Source organism: Condylura cristata, unplaced genomic scaffold (genome assembly GCF_000260355.1).
Source record: "Condylura cristata isolate star-nosed mole 26May11 unplaced genomic scaffold, ConCri1.0 scaffold00052, whole genome shotgun sequence".
NCBI lineage: Eukaryota > Metazoa > Chordata > Mammalia > Eulipotyphla > Talpidae > Condylura > Condylura cristata.
Genome location: NW_004567153.1, coordinates 2010175 through 2029672, shown reverse-complemented (window position 1 = coordinate 2029672; position 19498 = coordinate 2010175). Strand labels below are relative to the sequence as shown.

The following is a 19498-nucleotide window of genomic DNA, read 5'->3' as shown; positions in this document are numbered from 1 at the left end:
GAGATAAGCCAGGCATTGTCCTTTATCTTGAAGGACATGAAATATGTATGAGCTCTGAGTAGTTTCATGGAAATTAGGAATCTTTGGAAGAACTTTGTAAATTCATTCCATTAAAGAAAAAAATTCGGGCCCTCCCTGGTGGCGCAGTGGGTTAAAGCACAACACTAAGAAGCTTAAGCCACTTCTCCATGACTTCGATCCCGCCTGCCCCGGAGGTGACCACAGGGCGCCGCAGACCTCTCCTGACCCGCCTGCTGCTCCCCTCAGCAGTGGACTTAGTAAATCTGCCTGTTCTGCTCCCCACTCTGTCCCTGGTTAATCCTCTCACCCTCTGCATCTCTGGCCTGTACCCCAGTTCTGTACGAATAAATAAATAAATCCTTCTAAAAAAAAAAAGAAAAGAAAAAATTTCGTATTGCAATTTCCAGTTTCCTAGCAAGGCCTTCACTTTACATGATCATACAGAAGGAACTCAGTGTGAATGTGTGATAGGATAATGCTGCTTAATATTCTTTGAGTTCATATTACTCATTGACTCATGTAACATTGATGTGAGATGTGAGATACTTTCTACATCAGCAATAACAGATGAAAAACTGTAAGCATGGAAAAAAAAATAAAAAATTTGAGAATGGATCAAATTATTTTAATGAAAGCAAAATAACCACGAATTTCTGTCTTCACATGGTAAGGGTCAAAAGAAGTAGGTAATAATTACTATAGTTACATATTTTATTTCCCTATACTTTATTCAATGCTTATTCCATTCCCATGTATTTACATATGTTGAGAACATAAAGTGTTTAAAATTTCCTACTTCTTTATCAAAATGTAGTGATCAGCTTCTATTCATAAAGAGTACTTCATAGTGATGGCTTTCAAGAGCCCCGAAATGAGCATTGTTTTCTTAACACCATCAGATAACTGAAATGTTATCTAGTATTCAAGGTTTAAGTTAGACTACTTAAAAGTTACTTCTAAATAATTTGCTGTTTACTAGAATGCATGCACAAAATTATGAATATACTATTTGCATATTTTAAGTTTATTTCTGTATTTCATGAAATAGGAATTACATTTATTATTTTTTATTTTATTATTTTACTGAAGTAACATTTGTTTACGACACTATATGCGATTTAGAGATATGCAGATACAGGTTACCACTAGATGTCTTTTTTTTAATAATAGAACTGACTATTTGTCCTTTATTCTTAACTAATGTATTAGATACAAATCAATATTTCATAGTTGTTTTATATTTTATTTAACTAGTAATTGGAATAAATGATTATTTTCTTACAAAAATATACCCAGGGAAAAGTCTTCTTTTTCATTTCCTTTGGAAAATTAGTATTTATCACTGGTTTTTATGATGTTTTATGTTAATGATAATGGTTGTTAATATCAATCATTATTGTATAAGTATTATCAAATTGGCAATTCATAATTTTATTTATTGAGAAAATAAAGATTTACTTAGATGAAAACCATGAGGAATGTTGCCTCTCTTATAAACAACAACATAATTAAATTAAAATAACAGAAACATTGTAGTTGGAGGAGTTTGTGAACCGATAGGATGATGAATGGAAATTAATAGGCAATTAAAGAACATTTACAAATACATGTGAGTATCTGAGCTGTATAAAACTTTGCAACAGAAACTCAAATTCAATGTTCCATGTTCCCATTTGCATGATTATGTGTTTTATTAATTCTATTAAGTACATATCTTTTTCCTTTCCTTTCATTGGAATGGATGATGCTGAAATTCATAATCTCCTTGCTCATGTTTCCATGACTGAGTGTGATTTAAAATTGGTTGACATTATTAGTATACATAATTATTAGAACAGTTTTCACATTAATGATGACGACTTCTTCAATTGGCTTCTTGCCTGATTTCATTCAACCTAAAGTGGGTTAGATAGTTAAGTAACAAAAATTTTCTTGCCAATGACTCCACCTTGTCTTGCAGCCAACTTCACTGGGGAAATTAAGGACTATGGCTAATTCCACTATGAGCGGGTTTCTTCTCATGGGATTTTCTGCCACGCCTGAGATGGAACTCTTCCATGCTTTTCTTTTCTTAGTCTTATACCTGGTGGCAGTGACTGGCAACATCCTCATTATCACCGCGATTTCCAGGGACAGCAGTCTGCACTCACCCATGTATTTCTTCCTGAAACATCTCTCCTTCCTGGACCTGTGCTACATTTCCGTGACGGTGCCAAGGTCCATTTACACCTCTTTCATGCACAGTGGCTACATCTCCCTGGGGGAGTGCATAGTGCAGTGTTTTTCTTTAATTCTTTGTAGCACTGCTGAGTTGTCCATGCTGACAGTGATGTCCTATGACCGCTACGTGGCCATCTGCCTTCCACTCCGCTATGAAGTCATCATGGATGTCAGCAACTGTGTCCACGGAGTCCTGGGCGTCTGGATCAGTGGGCTCATTTCTGGGGCCATGCACACAGCGGCCACTTTCTCCATGCACTTCTGTGACTCCCATGTCATTCACCAGTTCTTCTGTGACATCCCCCAGCTCCTGAAACTCTCATGTTCGAATGAGTACATCAGAGAGGTTGGGGTCACTTGCTTTGTAGCTATTATGGTCTTTCTTTGTGTTACCTTAATTGGACTGTCTTACACAAAGATATTCTCTGCTGTGCTGAGGATGCCATCTGCTGAGGGCAGGGCTAAGGCCTTTTCCACTTGCCTTCCCCACCTTGCTGTGGTCATTTTATTCATCTCAACTGGTGTCTTTGAGTTTCTCAAGCCACCTTCTGACTCTCCCAGTGCACTGGACATTTTGCTCACTATTATGTACACAGTTGTGCCCCCAATACTCAATCCAATGATCTACAGCCTGAGAAATAAAGCTATTAAGGCAGCTCTAAGACAGATTTTCCAAAGAAGAGAAGTTGACCTCTTTTGTTGATGCACTTTGTTAATTCTTAGTGGGGAGACAAGTTCCAAGTATATGAGAAAATACGTTGAAAACATAGCTCAACAAGAAATTATAGCATAGTAAAACAATGAGTATAATGGTACATGTTTTTTTGCTATTTATCAAGACATTTTATTTGTTTAAATGATGTAGTTTTTAATTAGGGTATTCGTTGACATATCATGGCAGACATCATCTAATTACATAAGTTCATGCAAATAAAGTTAGTCTGTAACATAGCTACATATTGAATCTGCTGTTGAGGGACTTTCAGATTTTACATGAATAAAGGATTAGCAAAGGTCCTGGGGTAGAAATGGAGAATGAACATTGGCCTCCTGGAATAGATGAGCAAATGAGCTCTGATATTTGCTTTTCACAAGATATCTGGTTCCCACCTGTGCTTACTCTTGATCAGGTACTCTCACTGGTAAGTGACTAAACACTTCACACTGACCACATTTTAAGCCAAGAAATCTCTACTGGGGAGAGACCAATAGTGACATGATCAGAAGCATGGAAGAAGAAAAGAGAGATAAGAACAAGAATTCAAACCTTTGACCAAGATCTACTGATGGCTTCACAAGTGTCTGTTTTCTGATTTACCTAAGCTCTTCTCCTTCCAATACCACATTCTCCTGATTATTGTCATTTTGTAATAAATCTTAGAACTGGGAATATGACTTCTTCCATCAGTATTTCAGTGCCTTCTAGACTATTCAAGGTTTAAAAAGTTTGTCTTGATCTGCAAAGACATTTGTTGAGATTTTTGTTGAGGTTAGGCTAAATCTATGTGTAGCAGAAATCTGGGTTTTACCCTGGGCATAGAAAAGACAAGTGGTACTTAGGAATGATGAGGTCAGGCACAGTTTTATGGCATTTCCATCCAGGCAGACACACCTCTGTCCGATATCAAGTCTAAGACAGAGGGTTATTTTTTTACATATTTGTGCCAACATTGGTTACAGAGATTGATGTTGTTTTTCAACAGACAAAACCATCGGTGGAGAGCAAAGTTGTTTTTCATAGGAAGGGGAGCCCCTAACTGGGTGGAAGGGGAATTCAACCCTGCGGGAGATCACTCCAAAGAGACAGACCCCTCTGACTCTCTGAAATGTAACTTTGCTCAGAGTGCTAAAACCGAGCAATCCTTGCTGGCAAGTAGACTTGTTAATTATGCCTGCAATGTAATGTTTTTTACCAGGCTTGAAAATATCCACCTGGTGGGGTCTTTATTATATTTATTTGTTTAATAATATTTTCCTTACCATAGCCATTACATTGGAAAAAATATCTTAAGTTATTTTGTCTCCTGACAGGGTTCCATAGTTTTCAGCATACAAATTTGCACATACTTTGTTAGATTGAAACCTGAGGGTTTCCTTTCTTTCTTTTCTCCCTCTTCCCGTCCTTTCCTCCTTACACATCTAAGTGGTGTTTTTCTCTCAAGCTCCAATGGTTCATTGCTAGTATATATAAGAAAGCAGTAGACTTTTGTATATTATCTTGTTCTTTGCTTCTTGTTATTTCCACCAAATCGTATCAAGATGTGATACTGAGCAACATGTCCTCTGAAATTTGATTCATGTGATGACCTGGAAGGGGCGCCCAAAAACCACTAGATTGAGCTCTAAGCACCCTGTGCTCCTCACTTTGACCAGCAGTCGGCACCCAAACCCCTTTTCTTGTTCTTGTGGAGCAGCGGTGCTTAGTTTCCTAGACACCACATTGGAGGCAGTGGGGGTTTGGGGACAGCTGAGACTCTCTCTGGGGAGCAAATGCTGGGTCCCAGGTCCTACATCCGAGCAGGAGCCTAGGCGGGCTTTTCCCGGGACACTTCTAGAACAGCAAGCACAGACATTTTCATTTTCTGGACTGTTTCCACGTGTTTTACTAGACTTTCTCAAGATTTTGACAAGAACTATTTTATACACACACACACAAATTCTTGACTGGAGGCTTTCAGGCATTAAGATCATGTTCGCTGGTGGGGTTTTGGTTTTGTTTTGTTTTTTACAACTTCAGGATTGTTAGGAGAAATCCAACAGCAGATTCAGAGAGTAGCAAAGCGCATAAAGAATAGTGACACCAACATACAGATGCCATAGTTTCGGGGCTTCCAGTACAAGGATTTGGGGAACACTCAGCCACACAGATACATACCTAGGTGCCTCTTTACTCCTGCTTTCACTGAATTTTGAGTGGTATATGCTTCCTAGAGCTATTGAGTAGTGGGGAAAGAACTGCAAAATGGAAGAATGATGTGTGCTATAATTCATGACACTATTGAACACTATGTTGGGCAAAATCAAATCTTTTCTTTGTTTTTTCTTTTCAGTTTATTTTCCAATGCAGTGTTCTGTTGTGTTATGGTTTTCCCTTCATTAATGCATTCAAAGCTGCCTTGTCTCTCATTGGAGAAAAATGAATAAAGCATCTAAAATCTGATCATCATACTGCTTTAACGTTTACTGATTTTTCCTTGGAGAGCTCTTTTAATGATTCCTGCTACATCAAAGCTCCATCCCTACTGAAATTAAAATTTCCAAGTTCACAGTTCATTGGGATTTAGTACATTCACAGGGATATGCAAACACTACCTCTATCAAATTCTAGAATGCTTTCAGCTCCTAAAAAGAAACCTCACGCCCATTCCCTCTTCCTGCCAAACCCCTGTCAACCAATCTACCTTCTACCTCTCCACACTTGCCAGTTCTGGAGAATTCACATAAATGGAGTCACAGAGTATGTGTTTCTACCTAGCATCGTCTGTTTTTCAGAGATGTATTTTTATTTATTTATGTATGCATACAAGAACGGGGGTGTAAGCCAAAGGTGTGGGGCATGAGAAGATTCGCCAGAGGCAGAGTGGGGAACAGGAGGTGTTCTGCGTGGCTTGTGGTTTTGGTTTGTATTTCCCTCATACACATGATGCCAAGCTTTTCTTCACATACATTGCCCATTATCAATCTCCTTTGGGGAACTTTCCATTCAGGAGACTTGCCCATGTTTTAATATGGTTTACTTTCTTGCTGTTGCTACAAATGTTATTTACACACTGACTATTAACCCCACATCATATATATAATTTCCAGATATCTCCTCCCAGTCCATGGCTGGCTCTTCATTCTGCTGGTTGTGTCCATGATGCACAGAACCTTTTAATTTTGACATCTCCAAGACATCTGTTTTGACTTTTGTTGCCCGCCTTTGCTTGTTTTTGAACTGGAGAGTCTGACCTTTTGAGGTCTAAGTGTTGTTTGTTTGTTCTTATATCCAGCCAATCCCTGTATTTCTTTCAATGGCGAACCACACACACAAAGTGATTCCAAATACTGGTGGCCTGATGATGCCAAAGCCGAGGCACCTCATGATGTTTCCCTCCTGACACAGCCTCAGATACGTCCTGGTGACCACGTCCTCTGGAGGCATCATTTCCCTGTGCTTCCTTTGATCTCGTGTTTTGTTCACCACAAACCCAGAGCTTACAAAATTCTCCTAGTGTTGTCAGTAAGAGGCCAGATGAGCATTATGGAACAAAAGTTATTTAAGATGGACGCTCCATCCTGGTTATTGCTTGTGGGTTGGCCCAGGGATGTTTCCCCATGATCTTGAAGAACAGGACAGAGTGATGGAGAGATCAAGCATCCACCTCATGGAAAGTAACAAGACCAACGGAAATTTGAGAAGGGTCTCAGGTACAGGACAAACTGCCATTGACCACTCGACTGGTTACTGGTGTTGCCAACTCCACACCAGCCTGGTGCGTGTCCCTCTCAGTACTGAATGATCACAATGAAAGCAAAATTTCTATGAAGCTGAAAAAAATGGGTTCTGAAGTTAAGCCAAGCTCTGGGTAGTTTTGAATTCAGACCTCTCCTGACCCGCCCGCTGCTCCCCTCAGCAGTGTACTTCATTGATCTGCCTCTTCTGCTCCCCACTCTGTCTCTGGTGAATCCTTTCACTCTGCACATCTCTGGCCTACACCCCAGCTCTTTTATGCATAAATAAATAAATCTTTAAAAGAAGAATTTGTATTCATTACACAGTGTGGAAGTGAGAGTGAGTCTTGACGGTACTGATGTAAAGGTAGCTGAAGCGTTTCTGGAAACTTAGATATGCTAACGGCATAGGAAAATTGCTAGCTAGAGCAAATCTTCAATGTGGATGAAGCTCCCTATTCTGGAAGCAGATGTCTGAAAGGACTCTCATTCATCCGGGGACCAATTCAATACCAGGTTTCAAGTTCTTTAAGGAGAGGATAAATCTGGCACTATGTTGCAGGATACAAACTATTCTAAAACTCTCTGTGGACTGGCACAGTGAGAACCCAAGGCCTCCAGGAACATCAGAAAGCACACACTGCCAGTGAACTACAAGGGCACTGAGAAGTCACAAATGACCCAGTTCCTCTTCAGGTTGCCCTTCCGGACTGCTATCCAGCAAAATGGACAAGTGCAGTCAGAAGAATATTGTGTTTCAAGATTTTGTTTATTGCTGATAATACATCTAGACCTACTCCTTTTACTGATCATCTTCATGCCAGTATCAAAGAGGTATTTCTCTCTCCAAATACCACTTCCGTTCTTGTGGCAGCAAATGTCATGGTTTCATCTTCGTGGCTGAGTAGTATTCCATTACATATGCGTGCACATATCCCATTATACATGTATGTGTGTGCTCATACACATACACATACCGCATCAATCTCTTTTTGAAGGTCTGAGCAAGCAAAGCAACTGCTAATGTTCCTTGTAAGTCAATAGATTAAAAACTCTCATGGCCTTTACAAATGCAAACTAAATTTGTGATTTTCAAATACAATTTCAAATATAGTTTCCCTTGGAGATTCGCATCCAACAGAAGCTACAACAACAGAATCCTACAACAGAGGGTCTATTTGGGAAGTATTGGAAGCAGAATGAAGAGAACAAAAGAGTTCCCAGATCTCATATTGAGGCCAAGAAGTCCTTCCATCTCAGGAGTCCTGGAGACCCAGATATTCACAGGATATAGGAGCTGGCCTTCGACATGTTTTAGTCTGGCTCCCCATCCAATAGCTGTGACAGAGTGTGAGGTCTTCCAGCCTCTGCCAGGACATAACCACTCATCAGGAGCTGATATGTAAACAATGGAAAAGAGGAAAGGGAAGCACTCTAGGCAAGGGGAGGAAAGGTTTCATTCAGAAAGATAGATGGAAATCAGCCTGATGCAGGGAAGCTTCTGGGACATGCTGAGTCAGATGGTATCTGGAGCCTCCAGGGAGTGGCTTGACATGCACAGTGCTACATCTGCGTGTGACTCATCAGCCCTTGGTGGGGAGTCCACACAGAAGCAGGAACAGAGCTACCTGAAAGTTCATTTTCTGTTTATTTTTTATAATATTTTTTTATTTTTCCACATCATTCTTCATGTTGTGTATTTTTTCATCTCAGTTGTAATCCCTGTGGCTTCCCACCACCAATTCACCCGTGTGCCATCACCACAATCAATGCATTCTTCCACCCCAGTTCCGATCCCTTCCACTCCCATAAAATGTCTCTGGTTTATAGCTCTTCAGTGTTTTCATTTTTTACTCCATTATATTTGTTTGTCTCTCTCTCTCTCTCTCTCTTTTTACCCTGACCCCTTATGCTCCTGTTATGAGTGAAACCGTTCAGTATTTTTCTTTTTCTTTCTGTTTATTTTCAACCCAGCTTACCAAAAAGGAAAAACACAAGAGGCTTGCCTTGCTGGAGACAGAAGTCACAGGCTCTAGGGGTATAAAAACAGTTTGACACTCTTGATGAGAGAACCTGAACAGTCCCTGAATACCTGGACAGAAGGACCTGAAACAGACTCTGTTTGTTTTGTTTTTAAAGATTTATTTATTTATGCATACAGAGCTGGGGTACAAGCCAGAGGCTCAGGGGAGGTGAGAGGCTTCACCAGAGACAGAGTGGGGAGCAGAACAGGCCGACTGAGGAAGTACACTGCTGAGGGGAGCAGCGGGCGGGTCAGGAGAGATCTGCTGGGCCATGTGGTCGCCTCCGGGGCAGGTGGGGATGGAACTCATGCTCAAGTGGCTTTAGCTTCTTAGTGCTGTGCTTTAACCCATTGCACCACCAGGGAGGGCCTGAAAGACTCCCGTTTTAAAGATGGAAGGACCTGTGATTTCTTTCCACAAAGGAGGTCAATGCAAAAATTCTTGTTTTTGTTGGACTCAGTTTGTTAATTTTGCTGAGAATTTGTCCATCTGAGATATTAGTGCATAGTTTTCTTCTTTTTTATGGTGATGTCTTTGCCTGGTTTTCGAATCATGGTAATGCTGACCTCATAAAATGAATGGGACAAATTTGCCTTCTCAGTATTTTGGGAAAAGTTTGTAAAGGGGGGATGTTATATCTTCCTTATAGATCTGGTAGACTTCACCAGTGAATATTTCTGGTCCTATACTTTTTGGGTTATTGCTTTGATTTTCTTTCCAGTGACTGTTTTGATTTCCGTACTATTTATGCTTTCTATTTCTTTCTGATTCAGTTTGGAAAGTGGTGTAAGTCTAGGAATTTATCCTCTTTTTTTAAGTTATCCAACTTGTTGGCATAGAGATATATTCATAGGTTCTTTTGTATTTGTCATATTTTCTCCTTTTGTTTCTGATTTTATTAATTCTCTTTTCTTTTTTTCCTCCAATGGGATGTCTCTTACCATAAATTAAGTGACAGAAAGTCTAATATATGCCTTGTAACCATCAACTTGCTTAGAATACAATCATATTTACAGACTGATAGCTGACTGAACTGTTTCAATCCACATTTCTTTCATTTCCTTTATGAAAGTTACATTAAGAAAAAACTCCCTTGAGCATTCTTATGGTATTTTTGGTGAGCGAAACTGTAATCTCAGCAAACTGTAATCTCTTTCAAAAAGCAGAATTTCAGGTTGCTTTGCCCTATTCTTATTTAACACCAAGATACAATATTTAGTGGCACTTACTTTGAGTGAGAAACATAATCGCTTAAGGTTTGAGATACTTGTATCTCAGGTGTGCAAACTGAAGTGACACGTGGTTCCAGCATATTCAGAAATTAAATTCTAGACAGAGATGGAATATTTGCTGGGGAAAAGTCAACTGCCAACAGTCTCTAAGAATACTTCTGTGTACACCTGGATTAAAAATGTACATGTGATCTGATAAAGAAATTGGACTCTTCAGGTAAGGGTCAGGTTGACTGAAATTTATATGCATGCTGGCCTTTTATGTTTATTGAGGAAAATTTGAAATTGCACATCATCTGGTAAAATTAATCTACAATGGCCACTTTTTTATATTTACTGAGAGGGAGGCCTTCAGCTAGGTTAATAACTCTACAAGGGTCTATACAATCTCTGATACCAAGGTTGACCCAGAGAAACCAGCAAGGTGTTTATTATCAGGGTAGTTGTTATGAGGTTAAAGAATGAAACCAAAGCTCTGTGCAAACATGTACCCCAATTTGAAGAAAGAGTATAGTTTCCTTCAACAAACACTCTACCATAAACTCTTCTGACAGAGAGCTGAGGTTGCCAGGAGGAACAATAAACAAAACCCCAAACCTTCCTACAGTATCTAAAAACTTTTGCCTTGTCTAACTAGACTAACAAGCTCATTTTAAAAAATTTATTTACTATTTATTTTTGGTAGAAAAACTGGGGTGTAGGCCAGAGGTGCAGAAGGTGAGAGGACTCACCGGAGACAGAGTGGGGAGCAGAGCAAGCAGGTTCACTGAAATACTGATAAACACTTTTTTTAAAATGACAACACACAAAAGAAATATAAATTCCATTTAAAATGGATGATGGAGGATCTGTAAGGACCTGTTAACCTTCTCTTCTCTCTCTAAGCCAAAGCCCATGGTTAACCAAGTACTAACAGTCTCAAATCACAGAGTCCTCTCAGGTCCCTGCTTATGAAATCTGAGGCTCAGCCTCATCTTAATTTTCCCCAAAGCTGAATTCAAGAGCTCTGAAGCTCACCCTTTTCTTATTCCACTTAGTTATGTAGAGATGTTTCATTTGAACACGAACACTCCATGAACTGGAGTTTTGACTATCAACCAAATATTAGGGAATATCTTCTAACAACGACAGCATAAGTAGACAGGCAGACAGATAAGCAGACAGATGGGCAGGCAGGGGGACAGGCTTTCAGTGAAGAACATAGCACACGCTCATAATCAAATCGGTCAAAGTGTCCACATTAAATATGTACAGCTCTTTTGCATGTCAACCACATATCACTAGAGTAGTGCAAACTAAAGAGAGATATTAAAAAGGGGATAGCTTTCTTCATTGCAAATGACAAACGGCCTTCCTGGAAGGTTGGGGGAAGATAGAGGTTGAAGACCTCACCCAGTAAAAGGGCTAGCACCCCAGGGTGTCATAGGCATGGGTGAGGGTCCTTGCTTTACTTCCAGATGTTGGTAACTCAGGAATCCCTTGCGCTCTTTCTCTTCACTCCACAGGCACCTTCTGCAATTAGGTGTCATGGAGATTCTGTTTAGGGAAAACGGCCGTTGCCTCGGTCTGAGCGCCTTCGTAGCAGTGGCGTGAGGCACCTGTAGGGTTGCCAGGCCGCACCCGGGGCTTGGATCCCGCCTCTCCTCCCAATCCCAGCCTACGCTTTCCCGCCTGTGCTCTCACTCCTGCTTCTGAGTGCCCATGTGGTGCAGGCATAGTACTGTTTGTTTTCTACTGACAACCTCCAGGTTTTCTTCTGAAACCCAACTTACTGCTTTCAGGAGAGGCTGGTCTGCCCTAGCCTGATGAATCACTTAGCGAGGAGCAGGAAGCAGAGGGACCCACACTCTGGGGGTGGGGGAGAATGAGGCTCTTTATTTTGTTTTTGTTCCTCCCCAGGTGGCCCACAGCTGGAGGGAGATTTGGGCAAATAGGTCTTGGGCAGCTTCTGGGGTTGGCTCAGGACAGCCTTATTAGCAACTGCAAAGCAGCAGAGAAAAAGGTGTTTCTAAGAACTGCAAGCTAAGAGGAACTGATGAAAGGTAACTGGGAAACACATACTCCAGCAAGCTGGCTCCCATATCCTCCACTGCCTTCCCCCCCAAAGCAGCAGGTGCTGACCATGAGTGCATGCCCTCAAGCAAAGTGAATTAGGGAGAGTACCATCGAGGGGAAGCACCTCTGAATCTCCCACGGACATTTTGCCACCTTCTAGCCCTGTGAAGCCCTTTGCATTTTTAAGGTTAGTCTTCCTGGATGGAGACTGGCCTCATTCCACTGCTATCCCCATTTAAAGATGAGAAGCAGGTCTCTGGTTCTAATTCTGCAAGCTAGGAATTTAGGGTAGGGCCTGTGCCATTTAAGTGGCTTACTGTACTTTATCCCCCACCCCCTTTAGACCTCTCTGGGCTCTGGGATTCTGACCCTAGGGGAGTACTCAGTGACCCCTGAACTCTGGCTCTGGCAGAGAGCAGAATGGGGCACACGAGCAACTCCCCTTCTGGTCCCCCACCCCATCCTCTCGCCGCTCCTCCTGGCCTCTGGGCTCTCGGTACAGCTAGGAGTGCCTGTCACCTAGCAAGGGCAAGCTTTACTTTTCTGTGTTGTTTCCTTAGTCCCTGTTTACACTTGATAGAGATCCCTGCTCAGGGATCCCAATCGCACAATACCCTGGCCATCTGTTTTCTGCTAGAACCCTGTGACCAGTATCAGCCTCACTCACACAAAACAGACAAGCATTGCAAAGAGGGGAACATATAAATGTGTTGGTCAGAACTGCAGATTTCAGACTGGAGAGACAGATCACAAATCTTGTTGCAAGGCCTCCTGCAAGCTCCAGCCTACGGCCTTGCCTTGGACACGCCCTGCAAGCCCAGGGGCAGTTCTCCTGCTGGCTAGGCTTCCTTTAGTCTTTCCTGTGGCTTTGCTATTGCTTGGCATATCCCCCCCCCCCCACCTAGATGCAGAACAACATTCAACGTTTCTGCTGCATTGGGGTGTGCTGAACCGAGTGTTTTCTTCTCTGAGCCCCAGGTACTAAAATGGGGTTCCTGGAGCAGGGCTGGAGATGAGGACTCCAGGCAGGCTTTTTCTTGGTGTTTGTCTTTGGCAAGGAAAGACTTGAACATCATTTCTCAGAAAAGCAAGAGATGTATTGATGGATAGGAAGGAGGTAGAGCTTCTAAGTGGCGACTCTGTGGGTGGGCAGGGCGGGGTGAGAAGCAGGCACTTACGTGGGTACAGGGGCAAGGAGTGGGGGGTTTGCTACTGTATGTCCCCACACTGTCTTTGCTCATTGGTGGGTCCTTGGGGTCTCTTAGGCTCCTGAGGCCCACAGGGTGTCCCCATGTTACCTGGCCTACCTCCCCTGAACCAGCTCTAACATTGTGTAATTGTGCTGATGTTCTGAACGCTTCATTCTTCACTGGATTGGGGAGTGTCAGGCACCCCCTGCCCCGTGATTGTTTTCCAATCAGACTGATAAGGAGCTTGGGGCATCCTGTTTCTAACTGCCTACATGACCCCCTCCTAACTTCCTCCTTCAGTACTAGGGCCCAGGAGTCTGTTCCATTTGGGGTGAGGATACCGAAGGGAGGGAGGCTTTCCTCTGGAGAATGCATTGCAGCCCAGATATGGGGCTTGGGGACCAAGAGGTAGCTTTGTAATCAGCTCTTGCTATTCAGTAACAGTTGAAATCACCATTTCTTGTGTACTCAGAGGTCAGAATGTTCTGGGTGTTTTTCCAAAGTGATCACATTTGAAAGCTCATATCCTCCACTTTCCAGTGCTTTACACACACGATGCTCAATGTCTTGCATTACCCAGAAGCAACCCCAGTAAACGCCTTGGCCAACACCAATTGAGGCATTACCAATACTCAGTTCCAGGATCTTTCCTGTATAACCTTTTAAAACATCACCCCTGTCTTCCAGTGGCTCACTTTATTGCTCCAGTTGTGGCACTGCGTGTCCACAGTCAACCTACTGAATGAAACAAGCAGCCATGTTGCCAGCTGGTGCTCATTACTGAGAGTGATATTGCTTCAAAGAACAGGACAATGAAGTTGTGCGAGTAAGTTGCCCTGTTGAGACAGTTCCTGTGGGCAGAGCTAGGACCTCAACCCATCTCACTTGGGTTGAAGTCAAATCCTAGACGCCATAGTTGTAACCACCCTGGTGAGCTACGTTGGTTTGTTTCTGAGGTGGTGGTTTGTTTCTTAAGCCCCCTTAAGTTTCTGACTATTCTTGTCAGACCTGACCCATGAACGCACACAAACTTCAATCAAAATTTCTGGACACAGAATTTCTGCCGGGCAGCTGAGGTGCAGGTGCCAGTGAGAGGCTCTGGAGCCTGAGGGCCCTCTGGGAGATGCTCCCTCGCCACTGGCTCACTGGCAATCAGACTGGGCTAGCCGGGCGCTGAAGTCCTCACGCTCTGTTTCTTGCACACCCTCGATTGCATCACTGCTTCACCACACACAGGTGAGTCCCTCTGGAGGACCTGAGCATTTTTGGTCCCCATCAGGCCTTGTAAAAGAGCTCTCCATTGTCCCCAATTCCTTCCCATTGTCCTTGGCTATTCTAGGCCTTTCCATGCTTTCCCAGCGAGTCACACATCAAAGCTTCCCTAGCCTGTTTTCTTCCTACAGACCCTCATGGCAAGGGTTGTAATTAACCATATAAGTTAGAATTTTGGTAATTTAGTGAGTACTTCATTTCTTCTAGGAAACCGAATGCCTTAACTCTCATAAACTCAGAATAAAGTCCACTGGTCCACAGGAGACTAACCCCTGAGTGTCAATCCTTTCTGTGTATGTAGCAGACAGGGGGCTCAATGAATGAGCAAAAAATTCATTTTCTTACAAAGTCAACAAACATTCATGCATTGAGAACTTGTATATGCCAGACACTTATAGGGGCTAAGAGGAAAAAATGAACACAGAAAGAAATTGGTGTCCTACAAGATGAAACAGATATGCATACATAATTTTATAATATATGCCAAACTGCCTCAACAGACACTCGGAAGACATAAACCACTTGAGATCTGGGAAGGCTCCCTGGAGGTGGTGACTTTTGTGCTGAACACTTCATCTGCATTTCAGCCTGCAGGTCATAGCTGATGACTCCTTTTTCCACAGCTCTAACAGGCTTTGACAAGAAGTTAGGTCAGGGAACCTGACTTTAACTTTTCCAAGTCTCTTTCTCTCTCACATGTTCCAGTGATAAAGGGTCCTCTAGAGGGAGCCAGATGATTGTGGAACAGCAGCAAGTTTGAGACACCCCTTTAGTAGTGTTTGACCAACTGAAATATTTGGCCAAAGGAACATGCAAATCATTTGCATTTTAATCTGAGTCACCTTCATTCCTATGCATTCCTCAGTAATCCTACAAATCTGAATCTTTCTTTTTTAGCAATTCATTCACCTCCCTTATTTGACACAGAAAAAAACCCTCAGCCTACAATGGAGTGAAGAAAACAGTCCCAGATTTTTCCATGAAATTTAACACCCTTGCTCGCCTGGATCTCTTCCTTATTTGAATGCTGATTAACAAAGGGCATTGACTAAACCAGAGGTCATACATTGCTGATCCCCAGGGATCCTCCTTTGCCTCAGTCAGGCAGAGGCCCTTTCTACTTGAAGTCTTGCAGTCCTCAGCAGGCCAGATGTAGGTGCTGCCTCACATGAAAAGGCCCTCAATGTGTTCAAAGTCCCCAGAGGAGAGAATGGCCTCTTTGAGTTTATACAGAAGCGGAGGACCGGGAGGGGGGAGGAGGGGCAGGGAAGCCCTTGAGAACCTGTTGCTGCTGGGGCCTGGCAGGAGGCAGAGGGAAACAGAAGGATGGAGCTCTCTCAAGGACCCACTTTGTGAGAGAAGCTGGAGCAGGTTGGAGGGTGAAGCCCTCAGAAAGTCCCCTAAGACTAGTGTGAAAGGAGAAGCAGCAGCTTCTGATCTGAACACAGGCCCAAGCAGGGCCAGCTGGTCATCTGCAGGGCCCTGTACAAAATAAAATGTGCAAACCTTACGCAAAAAATTATCAAAAAATGTTTGAGCGAAAGATATCAAGGTGGCAACAACAGAACGTGATCTCCAGCGTCCTAAGACCTGGAGCTGGGGGAGACGGCCTAGCGCTAAAGGCTGGGAAGCAGCCCGACACCAGGCAGGTGGAGGAGCAAAATGCCCATGGAAAAATGGCCACCTGCAGGCTGGTCACAGCCATGCTCGCCTGCCTCAGGTCACTGCAGCCCCACCTGACACACAGGGAGGAGCTGGCCTTCTACCCTGCCCCTCCTTCCTCTCCGGTGGAGGCCAGGACGTTTGCTTATGCGGGAAGCTTTCTGATGTGTTTCTGCATATACTTTGTGGGTCACCCTAAAAATGTTCTTTAAGAAAAACAACTTACGGCCCTCCCTGGTGGCGCAGCGGGTTAAAGCACAGCACTGAGAAGCTAAAGCCGCTTCCGCATGAGTTCGATTCCCGCCTGCCCCGGAGGTGACCACAGGGCGCGGCAGACCTCTCCTGGCCCGCCCGCTGCTCCCCTCAGCAGTGTACTTTGTTGATCTGCCTGTTCTGCACCCCGCTCTGTCTCTGGTGAAGCCTCTCACCGCCCCTGATCCTCTGGCCTGTACCCCAGTTCTGTATGCACAAATAAATGAATCTTTAAAAAAAAAAAAAAAAAGAAAAACAACTTATTTGACTGGCTTCAAACAAGAAATTGTGACAGAGGGGCCTTACTGGTGTCACAGGTGAACCCTTGTGCCAGGAGGCGGGTGGGGAGTGAGCAGTGCCAAGGAAAGCTGCTCACCAACCTGGATCTGCAGCGGGGCCCTCATGATGGGGAGGGAGGAGAAAGAGGAGCCGAGGGCCTCAGGGGGAGATGACCGTCTGTGGCCGCTGGCAGACTGGAGGCAAGTGGGAAGCCAGCAGGTGACAATGTGGATAGGTGCAAGAATCAGATCATTTTATGCTTCAGGAGCACGCCTGAGACTTAGCTGAGCAGAGGCGGTGACGTCCCTGGCTTAGAGACAGAAGCCTTAGCTTCAAACCTGAGCACCCCCACTTATGAGCTGGGTGACCTTGAGCCTCTGTTCCCTTGCCTGTCAAGTGGGGAAAATGAAAGTGTCCGCATTTTCAGGTAGTTTGTCTGAGGAACGAATGAATACCTGTACTTTAATAGGTGTTGTTTATACAGTAGATATCACAATGTCAGCTCTGGGGGGACTAACTCACAATCACAGCAGGACAGGAATCCTACAGAGACAGCTCGAGGGTGGGAGGATTACACAATTCTGCTGTACTTTCTACCTCGTGAGTTTTTAAGAAGTGGATCACCTTGGGGTATTCCCGCTGACGAACAACTCCCACACACACGACACAATTTCCCTAGAACGTTGTGACTGACTAGTCTTCCAGATCGCTGTCACTCAGAGGAACACCTTGCACGTTTCGAAAAAGTCACTTCCTTACTGCACATATGCTTAGTTTTTCTTCCTCTCTCTCCTCTTTTTCTTTCTTCTTCTTTTTTTTTTCACCTGACTTTAAACCTCTCTAGTATATTAGCAAGATAGAAACTCCCTCCAGTCCTATTTTTAACAGGGACATGATTCAGCACACTTCTGGTCATTTCTGTATTCTGGATATTTGAGTTTTCTTGACCTTTTCAGGGACCTTGTTGTATGTCCCACGGGAGCTAGTGTGACACTATTTTTTAATGTGTTGGCTGGCATTTGTCACTCACTTGCTAACATGTTTGTAGTTTATTAATCATAAACAGTTTAGTTGGATGCCAAGAGAAAATATTTAGGACCACAGTTCAGATAAAACTGGAGTTTGATTTCTAAAATTTTAGCACATTGAATTTCATATTAGACCAAGATATCAGCAAATGGAAGATGACCCAGCTGTTTTGTGGTGGTGGAATTAAAAATCATCTGTTACCAGAAATTGCCTTTTTTGCCCACACTCTCTGGGGTAGGTGTTTAACTAACCTTCTATGATGCTACAGCAAGTGAAAGGGAGCAATGAGAACAGGGACGATGGACAACCACGGTTACACAGTTGTTTTGCTTCCGGATGGGTTCTATGGGTCTTAATGAGGGAGAGAGGAACAAGAAGTCTGAAAAGGTAATTGCACCTAGAAGTGTGAAGAAGGATCAACAACTTGAGGAATTACTGTAAATATTTTTATTAAGGATGATGGTGGTTTATAATGTCACTGAATAATAAAAAATAGGGGAGAGATGCCATAATGTCTTAAATACCAAATATCTGAAACATTGTAGCTAAACAGAAATAAATGGGTGATAAGAATAAGGATGGAGAACTTATACTGCCTGGTTTCAAGAATTACTATCAAGTTACAGTAAGACAATGTAGTTTTGGCTTAAAGACAGACAGACAGGCAGATTAACGGATTAGAATAGAGGCCAGAAATAGGCCTAATCAGTTAAGGTCACGTGACTAAGACAAAGATACATGAGCAGTGGGGAAAGTGAATTTTTTCACGATACAGTGTTGGGATACTTACACACCTATATACTCAAAATACTGATACTGAGATCTCTCAAAATGGATCACAAAGCTACACGTAAAACATCAACTATAAACCTTCAAAAAGAAATGTAAGAACTATTTTGGAATATGCCTGTGAAGTAGTGTATTCATACAAAATTGTATCAGGCTGTATATCCAGCTTCCTGTCATCCAACGATGCATAACTGACATTTTGTATTTCACCAATAGGCTCCTCCTGCCTTGTCACTGAAGGCCACTCTGTGGCCCTAAGACAAAGAAGTGCTGTAAGGCAAGGAATTCATTAAGAAGTTGGGCCCTTGGTGTCAGAATCTAGAAACACGGTTGACCCACACAGTCCTTTGTGGTAATTCAAATGAAAAACTGATTCTTCTCCAGTGGCAAACCTCAGGGCTATGTTGGAAAGTCACATACCTCACGAAGAATCCTGAAATAAAAACACATGAAGAGAAGCTGTCCTTCGTGGGTCACCTGCTATAGCTCTGTGGGTCAGAAATTCTCTGACACCAACCAGGAGTACCTGACCTTTGATTGTTGGCCCAACTGCTCATGTTTTCCAGAACCACAAAACCCTGCAGAGTCTCTATCTGTACATGTTTAAGATTTAAGAAAACCCCAAATCATGTAAATGGTAATAAAATTATAGTTTGAATTTCACCATTTAAGTTTGTCATCACAAGTAAAAATTGTCACTGGCATGAGTTGGTTGACACAAGTGAATTCATCACAAGTAATGGTCATATCACTTCCTTCTGGAAGGGCAGCTCCTGGGGGAGGGTTCCTGTGACCCTGTCCCAGAGGGCAATGAGATACATTTAGTCTCTCATAACCATGAACTTCTGGGGGTGAGTCAGTGATGTACTCCAGCACCACTTGACCTACTGAGTAGGTTCTATTTTCTGACTCAGTTTCTCTACAGGAATGTAAGATTCACCCCATGAGAACCAAGCCTGCATCACATCTGTTTGATTCATCTCTGTGTTTCAAGCAGCAAGTGTCTGCCATCTGACAGTCTGACTGAAAAAAAACTATG

The 19498-nt window shown here is 43.0% G+C and overlaps 1 protein-coding gene across 1 annotated transcript; it reads left to right on the top strand.

Moving 5' to 3' along the window:
- The first annotated feature begins 2008 nt into the window (after nt 1-2008).
- Nucleotides 2009-2944, top strand: LOC101625293 (olfactory receptor 14J1-like). The gene has a single exon (XM_004694987.1). The coding sequence runs from the start codon at nt 2009-2011 to the stop codon at nt 2942-2944; it is 936 nt and encodes a 311-aa protein (XP_004695044.1).
- Nucleotides 2945-19498: the final 16554 nt, after the last annotated feature.

Excerpts from the sequence above, each read along its gene's own strand:
- LOC101625293 (XM_004694987.1), top strand. The coding sequence starts at position 2,009 with ATGGCTAATTCCACTATGAGCGGGTTTCTTCTCATGGGATTTTCTGCC.